Source organism: Poecilia reticulata, linkage group LG20 (assembly GCF_000633615.1).
Source record: "Poecilia reticulata strain Guanapo linkage group LG20, Guppy_female_1.0+MT, whole genome shotgun sequence".
Lineage (NCBI taxonomy): Eukaryota > Metazoa > Chordata > Actinopteri > Cyprinodontiformes > Poeciliidae > Poecilia > Poecilia reticulata.
The window spans coordinates 9,811,866-9,837,051 of NC_024350.1; the positions used below are offsets into that span (position 1 = coordinate 9,811,866).

At 37.0% G+C, this 25,186-nt stretch overlaps 2 protein-coding genes across 5 annotated transcripts in view; both read left to right on the forward strand.

The window, feature by feature from the left end:
• The window catches only part of neto1l (neuropilin (NRP) and tolloid (TLL)-like 1, like), a 70,392-nt gene extending 68,970 nt beyond the window's left edge, over window positions 1–1,422 (forward strand). For all 4 annotated transcript variants that reach the window (XR_001776048.1, XR_536472.2, XM_017301970.1 and 1 more), the window contains one exon: window positions 700–1,422. Coding sequence is in view for 1 of the 4 variants with exons in the window: in XM_008438638.2 (XP_008436860.1) it covers window positions 700–745 (46 nt within the window). In the remaining 3 variants the exon portion in view is untranslated. The remainder of the gene's footprint in view (window positions 1–699) is intronic.
• Window positions 1,423–2,145: 723 nt separating this feature from the next.
• timm21 (translocase of inner mitochondrial membrane 21) lies at window positions 2,146–19,193 on the forward strand. The gene is made up of 10 exons (XM_008438634.2): window positions 2,146–2,631; window positions 2,805–2,867; window positions 3,224–3,321; window positions 3,767–3,840; window positions 3,973–4,078; window positions 4,585–6,881; window positions 7,055–7,134; window positions 8,770–8,929; window positions 11,417–11,549; window positions 16,815–19,193. Exons 1-6 carry the CDS (start codon window positions 2,337–2,339, stop codon window positions 4,675–4,677), a joined length of 729 nt encoding a protein of 242 aa, XP_008436856.1. The 5' UTR covers window positions 2,146–2,336; the 3' UTR covers window positions 4,678–6,881; window positions 7,055–7,134; window positions 8,770–8,929; window positions 11,417–11,549; window positions 16,815–19,193.
• The last annotated feature ends 5,993 nt before the right edge of the window (window positions 19,194–25,186 follow it).

A 25,186-nucleotide genomic window follows, 5' to 3' on the forward strand; every position in this document is an offset into this window, starting at 1 on the left:
ATATATATGCGTTTTTCTAGGCTAGACTGTGAGTGATAATGTAATAGGAGTATAACTATAATATTGACTATTGACTACTGTCAATTTATTAAATTAATTCTGAATATGATTATTATTTGTTATTATGATGACTTGGTCACATTTTATTGTGATAAGTGCAAAAACTAAAACAGACAGACATAACTCACATTCAATCCACACTGTTTTTGTGTATATTTTTCTTAGAGTTTTGTCTAAATATGCGGTTTTCTTTTCACTGTAACCACCATCAACACTATTTACTTTTATTGTTATTAGTGTGATGTACTTCATGCATGATTACATTTGTGCTCTTCTCATTACATAAACACAGGGTCATACATACTCTGACAAGTACCAATAAAATACTTTGTTTCTGTTAATACATTGTAGACTTTTTCTGTCGTTTCCTAGTTCATAATCCAATATCTAGAGAAAATTCAAAAAGTATCTAGCACAGCTTGCACATGCTCTTATATATCGCTATGTAACAGATGCTCAAATAAACGCACACATGTAAATGAAAACCCATCTGCCAGTTCCAAGGTGGAAGTGCTACGACCTGTAACCTGTAATTGAACAAATCTGAATGGGCTCAATCCGAGGCAGGCCAGGCAGCAGGTTGGAACGGAACAGGGCCTGGAGCAGATTTTCAGTAATAGTGTCTTTATTTCTCTGCAGATACATCAGACAGATGCATCATTCCGCTGCATCTTGCCAAGTTTGACATCATTCGGAGCTAAAGTTTCTCCCCTGTGTGCATCCTCAGTGATGAACTGTTACGCTAAGTAACTTTACTGCTGTAGAGTGTTGTGATCAGAATATATTTTTTAAGTTTCTGATAAAGTTTTTTCTTCCGTCTTCTTCTTTGCCTTGGATGATAAAAGGTGCATTTTCCCCCTTCCTGTGCAGCTCCACATCAGGTTGGGCTTGATGAGCAATGGAGCAACTGATTTCAGATAGAAGACCGATTTTTATTTTAAGTAAAGTACCTTTAATGTAAAATTGCTCTTAGGTGAAAAAAGGACAGAATCAGGTTTATATAAGAAAAAAACATTTTCACATACACATACAAAACATACTGACCATTGCATATATTTTACATTTTGATGTCATGGTTTCTCAGTAGAGAATCAGATTCCTTTTATATAAAAACAAATGACAGTTCAGGATATGTGAAATAAAACCATGGTAGACTTACAACTTAATCTGCTGATCTTTAAACATTTATTTAATAACACTTCAGTCACACTGTATTTTTTTTTTCCTGTCATACTTAATTCAAGTTTAACACTTGCTTTTGTTGGGATTTTTTTTCTTTATCTAATTTAGCTTGTATTTGATAACAACTTAAGAAAATGCTGGACTGAATTGTTTTCAATAAACTAATGCTTTCTGATTTAATTTGTGTGACTCTTTTTTTCCACAGAGGTTATGTTGCTTTCACCTTCTAATGAGCAGACCACATTTGCTGAATGTTGGAAGAGTCAAAGGAAAATACAGACAGGGCGACATCTTAAACTATGCAGACTTATAGAAAATCAAATCAGAGAGTACATTACAAAAATTCAAAATATTTCATTTCAATAATGGAATAGTTTGGGTGTCAAATCTTGTTTATGAAACATCTTAGTTCCTTTGCTCCTTTTGGATTCATTTATGAGCCAAAAAGCTTTTCTTAAAAAAAAAAAAAAAAAAAAAAAAAAAAAGCGTTTTCAAGCAAAAATAGAATTTTTTTTTTTTTCTTAAGCTATGTCTATATTTTAGCTGTTAGGGACACAGTAGATCATCTGGTTATTTCCAGCATTCTCCTCTTTCACAACGCTCTATCTCTCCTCTGGCTCCATAAATAACTTCTCCCTGAATGAACCCATTATACCTCTTCTCCATATGTCCAATTCTTCTCAGCCTTTCCTTTCTAACCTAGTCTCCAAACCACTCTGCCTTAGTTCTAATTTGTGTCACTTCCAATATAAATTGTGAAAATAATCAAAATTCGGTCTGCCCCCTGTCTTCTTGTTGATGGCTCCGTCATTTAAATTTGTAATCCCAAATAAATAAACGCATCTATTTTCAGTTCATCTACTTCATGCAGATCATCCTCCAGCCCAGTAGGTGGAGATATGCTTCCTCCAAATATGGGAGAATAAGTGCACGTCAAAGTCATGCGCCCTGCGTCCTGAATTGTTTGACACTATACGGTTGAGGTTGGAGTAGTTTTAGTTTGTATCCATGTCATAATAATATACTTTTACGTACTTATTCAGGGCGGTAGTGTAATTATCTCTCCTTTGTTTACTGGCGTCCCAACCAGAATAATGATTGGTACTTGTCACATTTTGAAAGTCCTGCACGAAAGTCTGAGACAAACCGCGACACAACTCTGCGTGCACCGGTGCTATGTCGTCCACACGCACAGGGCATTGAGCACAGCACCTGCATTTGTCCGCCTCGGGTCAAAGGTTTCTTCACTGGGCTGTCTCGCTGCAAGTCAGAGACACCAAGTTGCGTCTGTCCACTGTACAGCCAGAAGCAGAAGCAGCCCCGAAGACAGAGGCAAGTCTGTGTCCAGGTATCAGAGTGGGACGCCTAAACCTTCAGCTGCACAGAAAGGTATGCAAGGAAATAAGAAAATGACCAGAGTCCTCCTGTAAGCTTAGTAGAAATGTTTTTGTTCAGACTAAATGCTCTTTACTGCATCCCACTGAATACCTTTTAGCTGGACTACATTATGTAGACTGGATCTGATAATCGGCTTTTAACCCCCCATCCTCTGGTTACTGCAGTGAAAGAAGCTGGAAGAGACTTCACCTACTTGATAGTAGTTCTCCTCGGGCTGGGAGTGACAGGTAAATAAAATGGTTCTTTTGCAGTCTGGGAAATTATAGAAACAAATAGTGTTTGAATACCCAGACTTTGTTCACTTTCTTGTGTGAATATTCCATCCATCCATCCACTAATCCATCTGCATTTATCCTTTATTCATCTATTGATCTGTCTATTAGTCCCAATCTGTTATCCGTCCTTTTTTTCCCCAGTTCACATTTAGCTTCAATCTATCTTAATGAGAGAATCAGAGCATATGGAATTAGGATATTGAATACCCTTTGACAATGTTTTACTAATGTCACCTGGAATACTTTCATCCAAATCATTCCAATTGAAATACCAGTGAGCTTTAGTAGATTGTGTGTTTCTGTTTTAGGTGGGCTGCTGTATGTGGTGTTTCAGGAGCTGTTTTCTTCCTCGAGCCCAAACAAGGTCTACAGCAGAGCTTTTGACATAGTCAAATCCCACCCAGAGGTGAGAATAAGTCTGCGCTCATACCATGACAATAAGTTGCCAATGTGCTGGCTCCATTTGGACAGCAACTTTAAAATATGCTCCGCCATCACCAACAATGTTTACTTCCGCAAACACCGAGTATGCTTACTCTGCGTGACATTACTGCATCCCCTACTGTGCATGCAGGACACTTTTAGGTTGTTTGCAGTTCTCACAGGAGATCACATACAAGTCGAATGCATTTGGAAATATTTACTGACCACACACAAAAAAAACAAAAAAAAATGGATTTCACAAAAAATTGGGATCAAGCATTGAAGCCTGGAGTGTGACAGTACGACAGTAGACAGCTGAGGACCGACTGCATCTCCCACTATAACCAAAGGTTTTTTTGTTGTTGTTGTTGGTTCAATTCAGATACAAGTGCCCTACTCTGAAACATTTGAATTAATATGCAATGCAGGTGATCGGTGCCTTTGGCGAGCCAATCAAATGCTATGGTGAGACCACCCGTCGAGGAAGGAGGCAGCAAGTCAGGTGGGCTTTAATATCAAACATCAACTTAAAAATATCTTAGGAAGGCTTTTTTTTAATGTGGCTCTCAATAGAGATCGGCGTCTTTGTGGTGGCTTCCCTGTAACGTTGTGCTTGCTTCTGTTTCCGACTCAGACACACGGAGTACATGAAGGATGGACTAAAACATATGAGAGTTAAATTTTACATCGAAGGATCAGAGCCGGGCCTGAAAGGAACGGTGCATTCGGAGTCAAAAGAGGTGCGTACTTTACCTGGCTTCATACTTTTACACATTTTTCCAGTTTCCAAACTACAAATTTGAGTGTTATTTTCAGTTTATGTCGTAGACGGACAAAACGTTGTGCGTAATTCTAAAGCCTAAGTAAGTCGAACAATTTTATAACAAAGAAAAGTCTGATAAGTTATTCAGCGGCCACAGTGGGTGGGTGAGATTTGTGAACAGCAGTTTCTAAATCTTGCCAGTTTCTCAATATAATTTAGCACTGACTTTTGGGCTTATTTTATTGATTCTTATGCTTTGATTTATGCTATTCCTCAGTAGCTCTGCTAGTATGTTTGGACTGATCCTGTAAGAATGTGAAAATGGTCTTATCACATAAAATCCTAATTATTTGCAATAAGGAATCTGCTTAAAACATGACAATGTGTAATAAATTGAATATTTTGCAACATACTCTAAGTCCTAATGAGAATATTCTAATTTTATATCTGTCTGGTTCTTGACGTCTGTTTTATAATTTTCAGAATGCTGAGACTGGAAAATATGAATTTCGCTATATATTTGTGGACGTAGACACATACCCAAGGAGGAGCATTATTGTGGAAGACAACAGATGAGCAAGATTTACATGACTTCTCAGATTTAAAAACAGGGAAATGCTGTCTAACTTAAATGCAGGCGTTTGTGTCCATGGATGAAAAACTTCTCTTTTTTTTTGCAATATTTTTGGTTGATTGAAAGTCATTTTTCTTGTAGCAGTTTAACAAAGTCAAATGTATTACAAATAGGAATTGTTTTGGGATAAAATTATGGATTGTAACTTTCATAAAATACGTGGAGTTTTTTAATCTAATTTGTTACCTGCGGTTTTAGATTATTTTGCTCAGCTAAATTTTATGTATTTTTTTTTTCTTTTTTAATAAAAAGGACTAGTATTTTTTTTAGTTATTACAGCAAATAAAAACAGTTTTTAAATTGTGAAATTGGTTGGTTAGCTGTGTATTTTCTGCATTGTTTTGAATAGTATGGTGCATCTTAATATATTGACCACCAGATGGAGACAAAAATCTTAATTATTGTGTTGCGTGTCTTATTTATTTGATATATTTATCATGACATTATTTTAGTCCGTTTTTTTTTTATTTCATTAAAACTTTAATTTTTTGTGTAAAGCTTGGTCACATATCATTTAAATATCTCTGGATTGCTGTTTTTATTCCTGCTACTGTGCAGGAGATTATAAACTCTTGAACGGATCTAAACAAACAGCAATTATAATTGTGTTTTTTTTTTTGTTTGTTTTTTTAATATAAATCTTACTGATACTCTATAAAAAAAATCAGGGTGAAATGTCTTGGGTTACAACAGAAAGTTAAAACTTGCAGAAGAAAATTCCCAAAACAATGTCTACCGATGCTCTTCAAAAGACAAATCTTTTACTGTTAAACTGTTTTTTAAATACTTTATACTATTTTGATGCTTTATAGAATCTAATAGACCTCATTCAAAAGCCAACAACTTGCATGCGCCACTAATATTTTGGCGGGAGTTTTCCATATTTGCCACATTTACAGTTTGTCAGTCAAATTCTCTGTATGAAATTGGTACTGACTCAGTCTCCAAGGGTTTTAGCTGCTGCTGCTACTTTCTAATGAACAACAATCAAACTTTATTTGCCGAGTTGGCATTTTACGGACAGGTGTAGCTCAAAAGTGCTGCACAAAGATTAAAAAACAGCTGAACCAACATAAAAAGCACACTAAAATAGAGAAGTGTGTTGAATCATTTATAAATGTTTCAGAACTGAGGAAACACAATCATGCAGTGAGAAACATCAGGAAGTCCATGTCAAAATCTGATGAAGCCTCTAAAGTTAAAGACAAATTCATAAATCAAAATAGTGGTAATAATCGTAATATAGCAGCATGTACATTTATTTAGTCAAGGATAAAAGTTGTTGAAATTGTTAGAACACAAAGTAGTTCAACACAAATAATATGTAATCAAAAGTCAGACTAAAAGTTGACACTTGAAAGCCTTTTCTACTTAGAAAGTAAAGGAAGAAACTAGTTTCATGCAATGCTCTGATGGGGTTTTTGATCAAGTCCTTAAAACATTTTTATGTACTTTCTTATCTGTAGTTCTTATTTAATTATTATTCTGTTGTTTACAAATATGGTAGAAAAAAAATCAGAAAAAAAAAATATATAGAAACCAGATGAATGAAGTGTGTAGAGCAGCAGGAATGATTTCTAAATCATTTTATAGAAAATAGGGTGTCTAAACAAAGCTATTTCGTATGGTTACATACGGCATGGATGACCGGATCGTTATTTATACAGTCTAAAGCAAAGAATACCAATTAATTCTTACTAAGAACTGGGTTTGTGAAGGGGGAGCGTCTTACTGGAAGCGCGAAACCAACACCCCCATAAACACCGCCCACCTGGGTAACTGAAAGCAGCACAGAACACAGGAGGATGTGGTCAGTCAGTCTGCGTTAGCTTCAACTCCGCTCAGTCTACTTAAGTTCTTTATTTAACCTGAACTCAACGAATAGCTCGCCCAGTTGATAGTAAATGGCATGTTGTGAACAACGGAGAGGCGTGTTTATCAAACAGAACAGTTTCAGTCGGTGTTTTGCGCTCCGAATAAGTGACTAAAGCTGCCGCTGTTTTGGCCTGCTACACGGATATCCTAGCTAAAACTAGCAGCAGCCTCTATTGGCTCCCGGAGCTTCACTGGCACCTCTCACCCGAAATAGAAAGAGAAATGGCACACCTTGCTAGCCAACTCAGGTGGACGTCTCTGTCTCTTTAAGGTAAGTTTACTTCCATACTAAATTTGTTTCTAATTTTACAAAGGACTTTTGGTGTTTAAAGTTTTATGTCTAAAGTTACAGAAATGCTACAGCATGCTTGAGTCTGCTAGCAGTGAAGTGAACTGAAGTGAGAAATGTTGCTTCCTTGTAACTAAAATTGTTCCCGTCTGCAGGGAAAGTTGTGTGGTTCTTCAGTAATGAGACGCTCCTCTCGGTTATAAACGTCTTATGAAATGGAGCTTTACTGGTATATGTAAGTGAATCTTTATTTATTTTTTTCAATGGCTGTGTCTTTGTGATTTCTTTTTGACTGTAGACTGATGGCTTTGTACTCGCGTACCAACAGTGTGTCGCTTTTGGTTGGTTGTGCTGTAGTCGTACTGAAAATTTTGGTATCTGCTGTTTATAAGTTAAAAATGTATTATGCGATTTAACTATCATTTATTGCTAAAAAAAATGCTTTAAAAAATCGTACAGTCCTGAAAACAACTGTTCATCTCTGTTCATATTCTGATGAATAATACCATGTCGTTCTTATTTTATGTTTGACTTGTAATAAGTATTACTGGATCATATTATATGTATGTATGACAATGACAAACAATATTCTGGCTTGAAAACAAGAATACATTTAAAATTATGTCAATTTAGTTAATATTACAAATATAGATACGGAGGTTTTGTTGGAATGTTGTACATTATTAATATGTTACTTTCAATAGATTTCTCTCATTAGTGTATATACAGATTATTTGATCTCAGAAAGTTGTGTTAAAATTACCTCAAAAACTGCCAAAGCAGGCTTCTACCCTCTTAAAACAACTGCAGTCACCAAAACACTATTGCAATATATGACAGCACGATTTTATGAACCTTCAAATGATTGTCGTGTTTGTCGTACTTATTTACACAGAAAAGCTCTTAATTACTCACATGTGAAACAGAGGTAGGAGGTGGTGCATCACATGTTATATTCCCTTCTGAGGTGTGCATGGAGTACAAAAACCGTAAAGCAAAAGTAATGCAAGTAACTTTGTGATGTAAAAATAAAGCAATGTGAAATTAAAAATATTGACTCAGTTTTCAAAGGAGTTAAAAATATTTTGTATACTTCCTCATCTTTCTGTTGAGTAGTTACTGACAGGGCAGCTCTACATGTTCCCTTCTCGGTGTGTGTTTGACACAGGAAGCTCATTTGTGCTGCACTGCCTCCAGCCTAAACATAATCGCCTATCGGGCAGTTCCTGACTTTAGCAAACTAACTCAAAGGAAACGTTGGTCTCAGTTATTTACAAAATACTTAAGAAAAAAAAAGGTAGATACAATTTCTATGTAACTACCAAAAACATTGCTTTAAAGATACTTCTCAAAAGGGATGTTCAATAAAAAATATATGGTTTAAGAACCACCATAGAACGTGAAGAGGACAAAAAGTGAACTGAGGAAAAAACAAACTGCTAGTGGCTGCTTCTGCGGCGTTCCATTTCCCTCTAATCAGAACCTGGAATAACGTCCGTTTAACAATGTTTTGGCTGCAATTTGGAAAACAACAATAGGAGAACCCAGTGGTACTCAAAGGCATATTAACTACTAAGCAAGTGTATAACATTGCGTATTTCTGATGGAGCACATTCACAAACAGTGGTTACAGATAATACATATGTGTGGTAAAGATTTTAAAAGGTGCAAAACCGCATGACGTGCAAACAGTTGTTACATCCGTGGTCATTATATATTAACGCCTGGACGCTATTTATGATTTAGAGGCTGAGGAGACGCCTCCTTCTTTCCTTCTTAGAATTTTGACTGTTGCACCTTTTAATGTTTACCACTTGGATCTTGGAGGGTTTTATTTTAAACATCTTTTTCTCCTCTCCCTCCCCCACAGAGTTGTTATAATATTCATCATCATAAAGATCTTCTTCTATGTGTGCTGGTACCGGTCAAGACAAAGGCAACTGGCAGCATATTTGAGCAACACCCGCAATGCACAGATCGTCATCGTCGGAGGAAGGGCTTACCTTCATCAGATGTGTGAGAGACAGAATGTAAGTGCAGAACCCAACTACTGTTTCTGAAATGCGTCATGTAGCTGTCAGCGTCTGAAGAGGTTTTCTGCTTCCAGCACGTCTTCATTATTGTTGGGTCATGGCTTTGGACAGCTTCAAGGGTTTCTGGGATAAAGATAATCTCTTAAGAGACATTTGGTTCAGCGAGTACGACGCAGTCGAATAAGGTCACTGCTGGCTGGGTGATGTTTTAACAGACGAGTTGTTTTGTGGTCTCACTCAGGAATGCGTTTGTTTCCGCTCTCTCTTATTAGTTACTTTGTACATTTAGTGTAAAGATCTTTGTCAGAGTTCAGTAGATGCGTTTGTGCTTTTTATATGAGTTTTAGTTGAATAAATAGCAGAAATCTAGACGCTTAACTCATTACTTTCAACAGTGTGATACAGTAACAGTTCAACCGTACTTGTAAGAACTGCATTGTGCAATGTTTTGATAACAAACTAAGAGCTGAGTTCACTCATTTACAGACAACTGTATGCTCCACCTTTGACTAAAAAAGCAATTTTACCAGTTATTGTTTGTATTTCCGTTCTTGCCTGATTGTTAAAACTTTCATCTTCTGTTTGTCTTTGTCATCCAAAGCATAGAAATACTCAAAGAAATGGAATTTTGTTTTTAGACTGATCTGTTAAAGCTTTACAATATAATTCACTTAAAGTATAACTTCCTATTGTATTGATGCTTCAGTGATCAGTCAAGAACTGCCTTGGATGACCTTAGATGACCTCTTCAGGCTTGGCCCCATGACCTGTAAATTTCATAGCCTTTTTATAACAACTGGGCACAATCTTCAATTTGCTAAAACAAACATTTCCTTCCTTTCTTCTAAAAATGTCCAAAGAAAAAGGAGTTGAGTCATTACACCCATAACATATTGGTTTTTTTTTCTAATTCATCTTGTTACATCTGAGAACAGACTTTTGCATTTTTAGCCTTGTTTGGGATATTTGTTCCCCAGGAAATGCCCCATTTGCAGAAGAAAATAAATGAAACTGCTCAATGCCAGTGCTCTTAGGCTCGGGTTTCCCCAGATCATTTATAATATCCTGTGTCGTATCTGAATGTTTAAGAGACATGAAAGAACATGCAGTCTAGTGGCTTCTGTCAGTTTTGTGTCAGACAAGTAATTACATGCCAGCTTGTAGGATCAGGATCCCTGTCACCTTGAACCTCAACCTGACGCACATTTTGTTGCACATTTCTCACTTTTTTTCCAGCTTCTTCACACTCCTTATTCCGTCTGATTATTAACTGATTGTTCCCACTTTTCTGTCTTTTTATAAATTATTTGCATACTCCTCTTGTTGTTTTTCTGTCCTCCTGGCAGTCTTTGCTGTCTCTGGTGGATACTGTTCCATGTTTAGATGATAATGGAATGTGCAGCAGGAAGGTCTTAAGGTCATCCGTGACTCAGCGCTGTTTGGGAAAATTACAAAATATCTAATTTTGAGCCTAAATGAATTGCGAAACCTTCTCTAGCCACATTATTCACTTTCAACTACAAAACTCATAATATGATAAGAGACATAAATGTTCTTTTGAATGCTACCTTTCACATAAATTGGTTTTAATATTTGTCTGTGGTATGCTGCTTATTTGAATCAGTTCTTGGTGGTTAAGTTGTGACCTAATGACATTTGATAACTGAGGTTCAGAAATGATAATAATTTGGCCCGGAGAAAACTTTTCCTAAAGGGAGGAAAAAGTGGTATTATGTAAAATCTCCATTTTTTTTTTTTTTAGCCTTAAATCGTGCAATATTACTCCATCACATATACATGGAGTGTGTTGCTTTGATTCTTTTATGCATGTTTGAGAATCCTTGAATCTCTCATGGCAACCATTGGAGGTGGTACTTAAATACTTACTCACCAAGCACCGTCTTTTTCACACAGCTGCTCCTTGGAGCTGCAGTCTTTAGCCGAGCTTCTGCCTCACAGAGCACCCTTCCCCTACAGCTCCTTTAGACTAGCAGCAGCAGGCATTAGCAACAGCATCTCCTGAGCTCATACCAACTACTTTTCAGTCCAACTCTCCTAAAGACGGTCGTAAAATGCATTATGCAAAGCATTGTTGTGATGATGTTCTGAAGGTGGAGTGTTGGAAAGAGCAAAAGTTTCTTAAGAGACAGAGACAGAATTTAAAGGCATCAAATTTCTTTTGAATCATTTTTGTGATATACAACATTTTTATAACAGCTGAAGGTAATATATTTACTTGATTGTGCTATAAGATGGCACTATGTGCCTGGAAATGCAAAATACCGTCCCTTTAAGAGTTACAGATGTAGAAAATCGGTGCTATCATAACTTTTATCTCTAGCGAAGTGTCCATATAAAACCAGACCAGATGGAAACTTCATAATGGATGTCTTTTGTATGTACATTTATGCACTTCAGCATTTCTATTGCTTCTGCTTTTTGCTCATGTGTTTTATATTAACTGTGTATTTCCTTCCCCTGTAGCAAGCATCTGTGTGGCCCAGTTGGTACGGCGGTCAGGAGGACGCTTCGGTCGAGGAACCCTCCTCAACAATGCCCCCGACTGCATCCTTCTCCCACCTGGAAATGCCCCCACCATACGAGGTGGTCTCTGGAGGTAACCAACACGTACATAAGACCTGTAATATGGAATCCATCAGTTTATGTCCTCGTGCAATCAGAGCCAGTCAGCATAAATACTTAGTTCTTATTTTTTTCTATCTCCTTCCTCTTATGTGTTTTGCTGCTATCCACTCACATGTTAGATGTCTGTGTCGTACTTTGTATCAAAGTAGCAGCATTGAGGACATGGAGGGCTTCTCTAATAGATGCATAATAGCATTTTTCCTTAAATCATTTTTATTTTAGCTGTGTATGTATGTTTCATGTAGTTGTCCTGGTGGAAAGTGACCCTCACCCCAGTCTCAAATTTGTTGTTGCCACCAACAGGCTTTCTTCTTTGGTTGCTCTGTGTTTATCTCTATTAATATTCACATCAACTTGCCCACTTTCCTTGTGCTTCCTATTTAGGAAAGCACTGGGGGACAGCATGATGCTGCCACCATGTTTTATGTTGAGGATGGTGCTTTCAGCGGGATGCACTGTGTTTATTTTCTTCCACTCATGGTGTTTTTTGTTTTTCTATTTTTTTTCTTGTAGACCAGAAAGTTGGCGTTTTTCTCTATCCCTCTCTTCAGACAAGAGCACCTTCTGCCAAATTTGTTGCCTTTTCAAACAGTTTCTTTCTGCCACTTTTTCGCAAAGGTCAGATTTATAGAGTGCGCAAGCTGCTGTCAACAAATTCACTATCTGACAAGCTTCTCTGTAGTTACCACAGGTCATTTGGCTGGTTCTCTGACTTTTCGTGTCTGACCTCTCAGTTAAGGTGGACAGGCACTTTTTGGTAGGTTTGTAGTTGGATCACACACTTTGCATTTTCAAATGAGGGATTGCTTTACTCCATGACATGTTAAAAACCCTGGATGTCCTGTTTTCTTTTTTTACTAAAACTTTGCTTCAGACTTCACAAGTAAATGTCTGTATTTATGCAGACATTTAAGTCTGGATTTTGTTTCTATTGACTATTTTGGATTTTATTTAGGGTAGCGGTTCTCAATATGGGCGGTGCCACCCCCCAGGGGGCGTTCAGAGGATGGCAGGGGGCGCTGGGGGACATTTTTACAAAAGGGGGGCGCTGGGATGCCTTTGGGGGGCGTTTAGTCGAAGGTAAACTTTACACCTTAAATGCACAACAATGCCAGTTTAGACTTTGAGCAACTTGGTAAAACTGTATTGTGTAACATCATGCTTGGCTGCAGCTGTATCGATGGCAGCTCTTCTATTCAATGTTTGTTAGCTTCTTGGCGCAGCTCCGTTTCCTGCTACTGGTAGCTAAAATCACGATACCCTCACTGTGTATCCCTCTGAAAAATGAACCCATTTAATTAAAGAAATAAAGAAATCCCTCCATGGGTGATACCAGATAGAGAGCGTTCATTTTATAGCGTTAACACGGTGCTGTAAGTGGTCCGGTATGAAACGGGGGTGATAGAACAACTCAGCACTTTTAAATTTCAATAATCAGAATGCAGAAATTGTTTCCGTTGTTTTAAAAGGTTTATGTCAGTCTGCTTTTTCCCCATTGATACGCTTCCCGACTGCCCTGCACCTTAGGGGCTTAAAAAAAAGACGAGCACATTGCGCAAAACTCTGAAACAGGAGAAGTGGGACATAAAACGGAGCAACGAACTAGATGTGAATTATGGCATAMAAACAGAGAATCCGACGCTGAACAGTGAAAAAATCAACACATGATGTGAAACATGATGATTAGGCGGCGCAGCAGGTGATGAGTGAAGATTATTCATCTTATATCATTTGTCTTATAATGGATAAATGATAAAATAAATCTAGCAACAGGAAAGAAACTAAAGTGGACATAGCAATAAACCAAGAGAGGATAATACTAATCAAAGGAAACTAAATGGAAATGAATGAAGAACAAAATGCAAGAATAAACTAAGAAACTAAAGTAAATACAGAGGAATAAACTGGTATGGCAAGACCTTTCGAGCAATAATTAATACAGAGGCCTGTATGGCAAGAATAAACAGACACTATTTCCACATAAAAGGTAAAATAATATTGTTGAAGGGGTTTGTTGAGACCACATCTAATACTGAGAATAAATATATCTTACAGACCATAACGGTAAAGAACTGATCACTTATTTATGTTTTTAATTAGATTTGATGTATTTATTTCTTCAATATTATGTTTATGTCAGTGTTAATGTCATGAGGCTGATGACTCCATGACACTTTCAATTTGACTCATTAGGATTTCATTAAGAACCAGATTTGTTCTTTGTAATTTCTGTCCAGTAAAACTATTAATCTATAAATCAATAGACAGGTCTATATAAAGATATAATCCATGTTTCTGTCTCATATTTGTATGGCATTAAAAGGATATGGAACTTTAGTTTTTCCACTGAAAGCTCTGGTTTGCCCAATAAATGCAAACCATTTATTGTGCAATAATAAATGGGACATTAGACTTATGGATGATAGTCTAATGTCCCATTCTCCTGAAGGCAGCACAGAGCTGCACCACCAGAAACAGACAAACACTGAAGAGAAGAAGAGCTATGATTAATGTAGTTACAGTTCTATCCATGTTTTAATGTTGCAGAGCTCAGTCGTTTTGCAAATAGTTCAACGTTTAAACTGGCATGTTGTACATCTTTTATCTGGTAATTTTGTGTAATATTTAACAACTAGAAAATGGCAAAGAATAAGAATATTTTTTCCACTCTGACTGGCTGCTGATAGGCCTACCAATTTTAACTTGAATGTTCATTGCATTTTTTGTAGACGCCTGTGAAAATAATTTCTATTCCCATGGCTTTTTTGCTCTCTGGGAAATTATTTTTGATAATAAATGCAGAAACAAACATAAAAATCAAAACATCTACAATAGTGATGGTAATATTAATGATAAAATAATGGTCAGTGCAAAGTAGCCTGCAAATTCTTTGGTGGGGGGGCAGTGAGGGACCTGGATAAAGGCTAGGGGGGCGCTGGCCCAAGAAAGGTTGAGAAACACTGATTTAGGGGTTACATTTTAAAGGGTGGCAAGAAGCACTTTACAATGAAATTCTTAATCACGTATCATTTCTCTTCCACTTAGTTCTGCACTTGGGACTTTGTTTTGCTGAGTTGCACAAAATCCCAGTAAAGTACATTGACGTTTGTTGTTGCAATGTGACATAATATGTTAAAGTTTAAAGGACATGAACTCCTTTGCAAGTGTTTTGAAGTTAACTAGATGTTATGCTGCACAATTTGAATTGGTCCCAGCTTTTGCACAAATTTATTCACACCTTATGACGTATCGATGGTGGGAAAGTCCGCCTGGCTTCATTACTGACTCCTCTGTGGTTTTCTGTACAGTTTCACTCAGGCAGAGGAAGCCTAATGGAGGACGAATTTTACCCTGACATGGTAGTAAGGGACAATAAAAGCTTTATGTTTTTACCACACAGGAAATACGCTATCTGTGTGTCTGAAAATTCAGTGATAGTTTCTGCTGATTATGAGTTTGAATTTAAATAAGTTAGCTCCACGTTTGTTACCTTAGTAGTTCCAGGAAAAAGAAAAAATAAGGTAATATATTAATCTATGTTTTAAAAGTATTTCTTTTTTTTTCAGTGTCCGTTAGTGTTGTCAGTTTTTTAAAGGCTTATTTTACCTCACTAACTTTGGCTTTCCTGTGTTCACTAATATGCTCAAAATAATGTCTCTTCCCTTTGGGGAACTCAGAACGATTGCTCCTAATTTGAATTTGAGATTTATTTATTTTTATTTAGGTTGACCTGAGCTTTCTTCTGCAGAGGAGGCTCCGAGCTGAACTTCAGAGCCTCCTCTTTTGTAACCTGCATGCTGTCTTTGAAGTACATGGTTAGTCTGATGGCAGGATGTGGTTATAGTGGGTGGAAATGGTGACAGCTCAGCAGAAATGTCATTACGTGATGGGATCTTTTTCATTTCACTCACTCGTGTCATGGTTTTATCAAGCTATTAGGAGTAACAATCAATTCATACCCAAAATAATTTATTTTTTTGTTTTTTAACCCCGCAATTTGGATTGTAAAAAGAGTTTGGTATGTTTGGAGGAAAAAAATTGTTCGGACGCATTTAAATCAGATATTGTGATGTTTATTTAACAATTAGATAAATCCAATAAAGAAAAAAAAACTGGCTACAATTTTTTGCCTACTATACATTGAAAAAGTATTCAGTGGAATTATATGTAACAGACTAACATCAAGTAGTACATAGTACAAATAAAAATCTGTGATTTTATTCAGCCCCTTGACTAGCCCCTCAATAAAATGCAGCTTGATTCAGTTTTCACATTCCAAAATGTAATCCTTAACATGTCTGCGATGTTTCTTGGTCTTCATCATGCTGTTTTTTTTTTTTTTTTTTTCTCCCACATCCTCTTACAAACCTCTGAGACCTTCAGAAAACTGCTGGGTCTATGTTCTTATTAAATTACTCAGATTCCTTTTACTTATTATGAGACTCTGGATCTTATTTAGGGTCATCAGAGTTATAATCTGAAGTTCAAGGGCATTTGTATATTTTTTTCCAAGCGCTGCATATATGGCTTCTCAATATTTCAGTTGTGAATTTTTGACCAAAAATATTAAGGACACAGCATGGTTGAGTCATCAGTCTGGTAATTTTTGTTGCATCGTGAGCCGTGTTGGAAATGTGCTGCTGTTCGGGAACTTTTACTGTACTTTCAGTCTGTTCTTTTTGCTGCAGGTGTTTCCCAACAGAGCCCTGCTCATGTGTTTTTCGTTATGTTTGTTTTTTAAGCTTTAATGGAGAATTGAAAAGTGTTTTAAACTAACACCAGGTGGAAGAAAATGATCAAATATGCTTGTTGTAAAATTTCTGGTTGAGGCACAGTGATGGTCATGAACCCAGGACGGTAGTGAGCGGTAACTCATTTTTATAAAATCTCTAAATAAGGAGACGTGTATTTAGGCAGGCAATAATATCACACTATAAAATGAATTAAGGATAGAAGTGTTATGGTTATATGTTAACCAACCAGATCCAATTTGTCACAGTTGTATTCATAATGAGGAAATGTTATGGAATGATTTTAATGTTGGAGAAAATTGATTAGAAAACAACAACATCGAAGACCTGAAGGTTTGTGGGCTGAAGGTAAATCAGGTAAAAATGATCACTATGAGTTTTGGATACAAATACAAACATTTTAAAATCAAGTTAGATTAAAACTTGAATATATTTGTATGAAAAGCTTAAAACTGGTTTACTTTTCTTCCCCCCCCCCTTTGCAGAGGATGACCTGAAGCCGCCTCCCTACAGCGAATGCGCTCAAACCGACGAGACCAACTCACCTCATCTCTCCCACAACACTCCTCTCATTTCCGAGGGTGGAAACTCGATTCGCATCGGCGAAGCTCCTCCCCCCTACACACTGACTCCGCCTCCAGTAGCCGGCCCCCAGGGCAGTCCTGTGAGCCAGAGAGAGCCTCTGCCAGAAAGCAGGGCCACTTAAACAGCCGCTCATTCAAGTTTGCCTTTTCCCCCTCCCCCCCGTGCCCCATGCACTGCCTTCCTACATTCAACCTCAGTGATCGTTGCCTGCCTTACTCTCACCGTGAGAGCAAATGTTTATTTGGGTGGGCGTGTGCCTGTGTACGTGTGTGTGCCTTTGTTGGTTTTAGAACCAATTTGCTTTTCTACTTGTATTAAAAAGTGGTCATCTGATGAGTTTGGCAATAACAGATGATTGCAGCAAGCCTTCGTGCCTCGGTCAGGACCGCAGAACCTGTTTTCCCAGCAAGGATCAACAACAGAAAGAGGGACTTTTAATCTGTGTTCTCTTTTACATGTTTTCCTCTTGCTGTTTTGTCTGCAATGTCCCACAGAGCTGAATTGACTTCTTTATTCTCAACAGCGTTTTTGGAGAAGCGAGTTCTTGTTCCTGATTTTACATTTTTTTAAACTTTGTTCTATAGTTGTCCAGGACACAATTATTCAGCACCTGTTTGATATTAAAATTCTTGTTTTAGACAATCTAAAACATCTTGAGCCACCAGGTGTACATATGCATAAGAAATAATCAGCTGTCTGCTTGGTGTATCATTACTTCACTTGAGGTATCTATAAATGCACTAAATCATTTACATAATTAAGCTGTGGCTCATACTGAGATGCTAGTTTACCTAACTGAATGGGATTGAGCACAGAAGGGGAGCAAGGTGATGAAACATTTAATGTCAGTGGATATATTCTTCCAGATATAGTCACTACTGAACTTTTTTTTTTTTTTGCTTTGCTTCTTTATTTCAAAAAATAAACGGAGACATAAAAGTTCTTATGAAATGAAATCAAACTATGTAAAATCGCTATGTCTACAGTCATCCACTAAATTCTCTTATTTTTGCCTTAAAAAAAGAAAAATAGTGAGAAATGACTAAACAAAAAAAAAAAAAAACATCTGTTCCTTGTAATCTTTCTGGCAACCAAGCACAGGCAGGTGGGCATTATTCAAGTGTTGTACTTTCTTGTAAATTGCCATTTTTGGAAAGGCGTTTAGTATTTTCTTTAGAAGACTATCATAAAGCTAAAATTGTAATTTACTCCCGGAATATAAAGTTCAGATATTTGTTCTACAACAGTGTATTTTGTGACCAAACAAGTGATTCTTCATAGCAGCACAGAGGAAGAAATTCCACCCAAGCCAGCTCCTAACTGTAGCCTTTGGTGACACAAAGCCTGTGAAAATTCAATTTGCTTTCTTTTTTAAAATTATTTATTTAAATAAAATATCTGGATTTCCTGGCCATGGAGGACCACAGAAGGTGTTCTCTTTATTAATTGAAAAATCTTGGCATAACAGTTTAGGAGGCTGGAAACGGGTTGAAATGGAGGCCGATCATCTCCCATGGAAAACCCTAAAAGAAGCATCCAAAAACAAAGTAATAGTTGTGGATAAATGTTTTGTTGTTTTATTTTTGTACATTCTCTCTTTGACCAATGTATACCTAATTTAACTCCCCTCCCCCTTTTTTTTTAACTGTAAAATTTTCCGCCAGAGATTAAATGGGCCTCATATCTTGGTTAATGGCTTCCTGTAATGACGTCAAACACAATGTTTTGACTATGGAGCTAAATGCACATTCCCCATTCCAGCACTGGTTGGCCATCTTATCTCTGCTTTACCCTTAGATTTCACAATAAAATGAATGAATGAATGGATGCTGTATAACTGTATTTTAATTTTTGGGACATGTATGAAATGGGGTGGGTTGTGTTGTTTTTTTTTTTTTTTAATCTATGCTATGTTGTAATGGTTAGTCATTTCATTGCAATGATAAATGTGCTTGTCCCTTATGCCTTTTACTGGATACATCTGTTTGGTTTTTCAGTCTGATGGGTGCAAAAGCAAAGGTACAGATGAATGTATGTTTGAACCTGTTTGATATCACTAACCTGTCAGCAGCAGCATGATAAACAGTCCTAACCGTTCTGCTACAATCAATACTGTCCTGTTATATACTGTATGTCCGGTGTGTTCACTTCATGTTCATTCCCTATGGTGGTTGAAAAATCACTTATTTCAACCAGTTATTTGTAGGTGTGACAGTTAAGGGGAAAAATATTTTTTTGTGCATTGAATTGGGAAATAAATCTTCTGTATAAAAAAAAAAAACTATCCTTTTGTGTTGCATATTTTTGAAGTTTAAAACATCATTATTCATTCTGGGTTTGTTTTTTTTTAATCTGGTGCAAATCAAAAGAACAAAACTAATTTAGCAGCAAACCGATAAACCCGAAGCAAGACAGACTACAGCTATTTAAGCCTTTGTGTCCTCAAATAAACCAGTTTAAATGAATCTAAAAAAAATCTCATTTATTTGTAAAATTATTGCAAACGTTCTCATAGTTTTTTAAGCCGTTTCATATTCCGTGCCACAAACGATGCATTTTGTTGCCATTCTATGTTGCAGAACAAAAACAGCCAGTGCACAAGATGAGCAGTGCTGTGCATTTTCACTTAGCCTGGTTAGTGTATGTTTTATTGAACAACCTTATTCTATATTTGCAGATGACAGCCTTATGGGGTACGTCTCCACCAGCTTTGCAACAAAAATCATTGCCCGTTCTTCATAGCAAATTAGTTCAAACTCCGTTGGATTGCACAGGCTAGTCTACGAATGCAATTTTTCGAGATTTATTGGCAGTTTTCAAATTGGATTTAGATCTGATTTTTTTTTTTTTTTTTTTATAAAAACATTTCTTTTTCCTGTAGTTTTACAATAATGCCCGGCTCTGTACTGCTCTGTCACATAATTAGGATATCAAAAACCAAAAAGAGAACACAGTGCGTGAAGCAAACATTTACCTGGGATGAGATATTGAGCATAGAAGATAGCCATTTGAATGCCAGGGGCTACCTGAATCCTGATGAGTTGTAGACCCTGCCAACGCCTAGATGTGAAGCAGCATGTGCCTCGATATTTCAGCAAATCTGTCCGACGTGGTTTTTGCACACAAGCAGATAAAATATGTGCATGCACCAGAGGATAAAATATTATCACCGATGCTCAGACATTTATCATTTTCTGCTTGTGAGTCGAAGAGTCTGATTCTGTTCTACTGTACTCGACATACACGAGCTGGCTGAGCAGCATTTAAATGATCGTTTCACCAGAAGAGGAAAGAAAAAAGCTTTCTGCTTTATTTTTTTTCTTGGAAAGCAGATGGATCAATCATAAACGATGCGTTGCAAATACAATAATAACATTCTTCTTGCAGTAGCATATGAGTGTGTTAAAGTCAAGTTAGCTGAATAAAAGGCTTCAGCTATGTAACAGTGAGCTGGCTCGGCAAGGAATGACAGACATTGTTAAAGATTAAAACTGGCATACTGTGAAGAGGAAGGTGCATCTATAAGGGCAGTGCAGTGAAAAGTACCTGCCCCCACACACAGATTTGTTCAGTGAGTGATATACTTGCGTGTGTGCTTCAAATCATTGTTCATTTACACATCTGCTTGGGCTTGAGATCACAAATTGATGGGCGGACCTCCTTAAAGCTACAGAATGTACTGTTTCTAAAAAGAAATATGTTTTTTTTTTTTTTTGCATATTTGTTAAAATGATCACAACATATTATACTTTGTGTAACACGAGACGACCTGTGGAAAAAATCAAGCTCTACCGTCTTCTCCTTATGGGCCTGCTGTCTTCTGCACAAATACACTGCTCTGTCAGAAACAACCAATGGGAGCTAGGAGGAGGTTCTTAATGCTGTCAATCACTCATTGGTACTTGCTGTTCACTACCTCCCCCTTTCTCTCTGCCATGGGACAGCTTCTTCCCAATGTCAGAACCTGCCATGGGAGCTCGGGCTAGTTAGCATGACCATCGATGACAGCGGATAAAGGTAAGTTGTCATTAGCACTTTTAGCTCCATCTTTTCACAGATTACCTGTTTCATATTATACTGTCACAACATGACAGTTTTAACATGTATATTAAAAAAATGTTGTAAAACTTACATACATACTTCAACTTTAAGGATTTTCCGTTGGAAGTGGTAAGATTCATAGTTCCATTTATTATTGCTTATCATCTCACTCCCAACACAATGTTTGACTATTAGATTTTCTTTTCTTCTGAAAAATCTTCTGTGAAATCTCATGAAATTTATGCTCAGATCATTTTCTTATCTGCAGAGGTGATTTTTTGTTTTTTTTTGTTTACTTGTTTCAAATAAATGAAGTGAACTCGGTAGGAAAATAAAGCATCCAGTGGGAAGGGTTTAATTTAGGTATAATTTAAATAATAGCTTCTTTTTTTATTTGCTCATGTTTCATAAAATGTAACGCTGGACTAAATGAATCAATGAATATGACCGACTGGACGCGTTCATTTTTTTTAAGGAGAAATAAGCATATTACCCCTGATTAGCCACCAGAGAGCAGTGTTGCCCAATTTATGATTTGGCCTTACGCAGCTCGACCAGGCGCACCTGTTGCTGGGCATCATAGCAGCAGTGAAGCTGGATGAAATGAGCTCAGCACCGCTTTATCACACATCCACGGACATAAATTGACAATAACGTTCCTTCTAAAGATTTATACATTTCAAAAGGGATACGGGTTTGATTAAAATCACTTGTTGGCCCGTTTAGTGGAATGATTGCTATAGGGATGTTATGTTTTTTTGTTTTTTGCATTTCAAAGGTGCTAGCAGATAAGTTAAGCAATGTGATTGAGCTCTAAACGTTTACCTGCTATATGAAAAGAATTTGCTTTGAGTTTAAAGTGACACAATACGTTTCTTTCTCAATACTTGCATACTGCGTGTGTAAGTGTTGTAACAAGTTATTATGTGATTTATACAAGGCTAAACTGCTGAAAAGACTGAACTGATTCACTGATTCAGATACACATTTCTAGGCTTGCTGACTAACAGAAATCTCAACATTTTTCAGAAAAAGACAACAGTCTATCGTGGATGTGTCTTTAATATCTTGGTACTTTCTGAACTAAAGAGCTTCACAATGCAAACAGCCAAAAACAATATTTCCAAATACCTTTCGCTGAACCCCTTGCAAGGATATTGAGGTCTGGAAGGCCATCTGTAAAAATGAAGCGATGACTCTATTACCCTCAGATGTCTGGAAAAGATGAATTTTGCTATCAGGATGCACAAATATGTGCAGTGCTTAATATCCAACAGGTATTTTGAAGGTGCAAAGTCTGGAATTGCCAGGAAAATAAATAAATAAATAAACAACACTACACCTTTTGAACTCTGCAAGAAAATACATTTTTGTTCGGAAAAGGATGTCGTAGATCAAACTTTTTCTGTCCATCTCCAAGTTAAGAAAACTGCACAACTTCTTTTTTTTTTCTTGCTTCATTAATTTTCCTTACATTCCCCTGAGTAACAACGTTTTAAGTCAAAAGGCAATTTTTTAAACTAAAGAATTACAAGTAATTTATTTATTTCTACCACATTATGAGGATTTTTCTGTGGAAGCCAACCAAGCCAATGCATTGCAATCACTGAACAGAAACTACACTTCTCCTGACTCAACGGTTTTACTTGTGACGATAAAATTAAAATCATCTGTCATGGGGGTGGTTGTTGAGGATCCAAAGCAGAAAGAGTTGGCGGGAGACAGCTGGTGATGAATAACAGAATTCATAATTCATAATTTTACAGAATTCAAAACTCTCCCAGTGCAAAACAAGAACTCACAAAAAAAACAACTAAACTAACACTGAGGCATAAACCAACAAAATAGCAAATAAGGAAATTTGAGTTTAAAAGGGGCTGAGGGAGCAATCAACTTATATTCAGAGAAGGTGTGATGACCATACGTGAGAGTGGGAAAGAAGATCAAAATGCAAAACGAGAAAGGCCCTGTTGAAGTTTTGTGAAATTGCCTGTATTTACTACACCTTAAAACACAAGATACAGAGTTTAAAATAGGTAGTGAGATGCATCGTAAAATTATGTCGTCATCAACAGGCTTAAAAAGAAAAACGTCTAAATAAAACGCATTTGTTTTCAAAAGTTAGTGTATCGGCAAGTACCTACTTCATTTGTAGTCGTGAATTGGTATCAGGACACCGATAGCCAAAGTTTTATCAGATCTTACTTACTGTATAGGTTTCAACCACTGGACGACCTGCACCCTATGCAGGCAGGCTGGACGACCTGGACCAGTTTATTAACCTGAACCCAGGTTAATAAACTGGGTTCAGTTTATTAACCACAAGCACAGACTGGCTGAAACTAGGTCAAATCTCAGGAAGAGTGAGCTCAAATGCACTTATTATTCAGCAGTTAAATGACTGAGAAAGCAAAATCATTAAGTGCTTCTAATGGCCTAAAAGAATGAGATCTTAGCTTGGTAGAAATGTTGTGACAGGATCTCGAGAGAGAGAGAGAGAGCTGTGCACGAATGTGAATCTGCAAACCATAATGAACCGCAGCCACACCGTATAAAAGAGCGATCCAAAATTCCTCCTGAATGACGAGAGGGAAGTTCAAAAGAACTGAAAATTATTTTGAGCAACGTAAGCTAAAGCAGATTTAAAAAATGGAGAACATTACTTCAAAGTGAAAAACATAACTTGATATTCCTCTGAGGTTGTTTTGTCTCTTTTTTTTCTTACCAGATAAAGGTATAAGCAGTTTTTATTAGCGTGCCCTGTTGTGAACTCTTAAGATTTTTAGTTGTGCCTAAATCTTTTGATGTTATTCAAATAATCCAAGCTTTGATATTATCAGGTACACAGAGGTTCTTTAAGTAATCCGAATGTCCTATAAGAGCACACCATGTTACATGGAGAAAAAGTAACACCATTTACATTTTTTATTCATTGAATGAGCTGTTTCATCACTCCAAACTATAATAGAGCCATCCACATCTTTTCATCTTCATCAAATGTCTAAAGCGCGATAAGCAGGTTGATCATTTCTCCTTGGACTGCCACTCTAGATATAATCTTGAGGACGGGGGCATCTGTGTGATGACAAGATAAGCGTGGATATAGGAAGGAAAAATGAGCATCTGCTGCAGACATGCATGTGTCCAGACGTAATGATAAGGCGGTCAAGACCGGACTCATGTTTAATATTAAATGTTTGATGTTTGATCAGATGAAAAACTTCCTTTGATTGTCCTTTGTTACTCCTGTGCAGTGGGAGAAACTGTTGACTGTAGATTCATTTTGTGAATAGACGTCAATTTCAAAGTATTCAAACATGGAAGTAAATAAGTGAGTGAACGTCATCATGTGAAGTATCCGATGCCCTAACAAAACAGTATGTTGAACTTAGTGACGAACAAAAACCTTAAGACATGTTTGGTAGTTGGCCGCCGCATTTGCACACGTCTCAGAATACATTTCGGTTCTCCCTTTTTCAGTTTGTCTTGAGGATTGAAGTCTGGAGGCAGGTTTGGTCACTTACCGACTGCAATGTGCTTATTTTAGCCTCTCCTTTGTTGCCTAATGCCATATCTTGAATTATTGTCATGATGTATTGTGGGCATATTAAAAAGCACCAACAGAGTTTAACACTTCCACCTCTGAGCTTGACTATTTTGACTGTGATCCTAACATCCATGGTAGGCCTGCATACATAGTTAGCTAGCTAGCTTTATTGCTAACTATTTTCACCTCATGTGCTGTTAGACATTTGCTAGCAAATATTAGCACATTACCTGCTGCAGTCTACATTCCTTAACTTTAGTATGCTCAATAATGTATTCTCTATCAGCAGTATCACTCTAATGCTATATTTTTTTGTTGACATTCGCATTTTTTAATAAAAGTCTCGACTGTAATAAGTTACAAATCGCTAAAGGGCTTCGTGCCTAACACTGATGCCTTTTGGTCCTATCTCAGCAAAAAACCCAGTTGGTGCGTACAATTTGTATGCATTTGTAAAATGCATTTGTATCTTTCTGATTCCAGCAGCATTATCAAACCCCGGATTAAATCTTGACCTGGAAACATTTTAAGCATCCTTATATGTGAAGAAATCTGACATATGTCGAGATTTCTGTTTTCCACAACGACAGACTTTTAAGTAAGTTAGAGTTAACGTCAAAGCAAAGTCTTACAAAACGAGAAGATCTGGCTTGAACAAGAAACTGTGAAAACAACAGCAACTTA

Excerpts from the sequence above, each read along its gene's own strand:
- timm21 (XM_008438634.2), top strand. The coding sequence starts at position 2,337 with ATGATTGGTACTTGTCACATTTTGAAAGTCCTGCACGAAAGTCTGAGA. Across the intron at positions 2,632-2,804 it reads ACCTTCAGCTGCACAGAAAG|TGAAAGAAGCTGGAAGAGAC; the intron begins GTATGCAAGGAA and ends TGGTTACTGCAG. Across the intron at positions 3,322-3,766 it reads TAGTCAAATCCCACCCAGAG|GTGATCGGTGCCTTTGGCGA; the intron begins GTGAGAATAAGT and ends TATGCAATGCAG.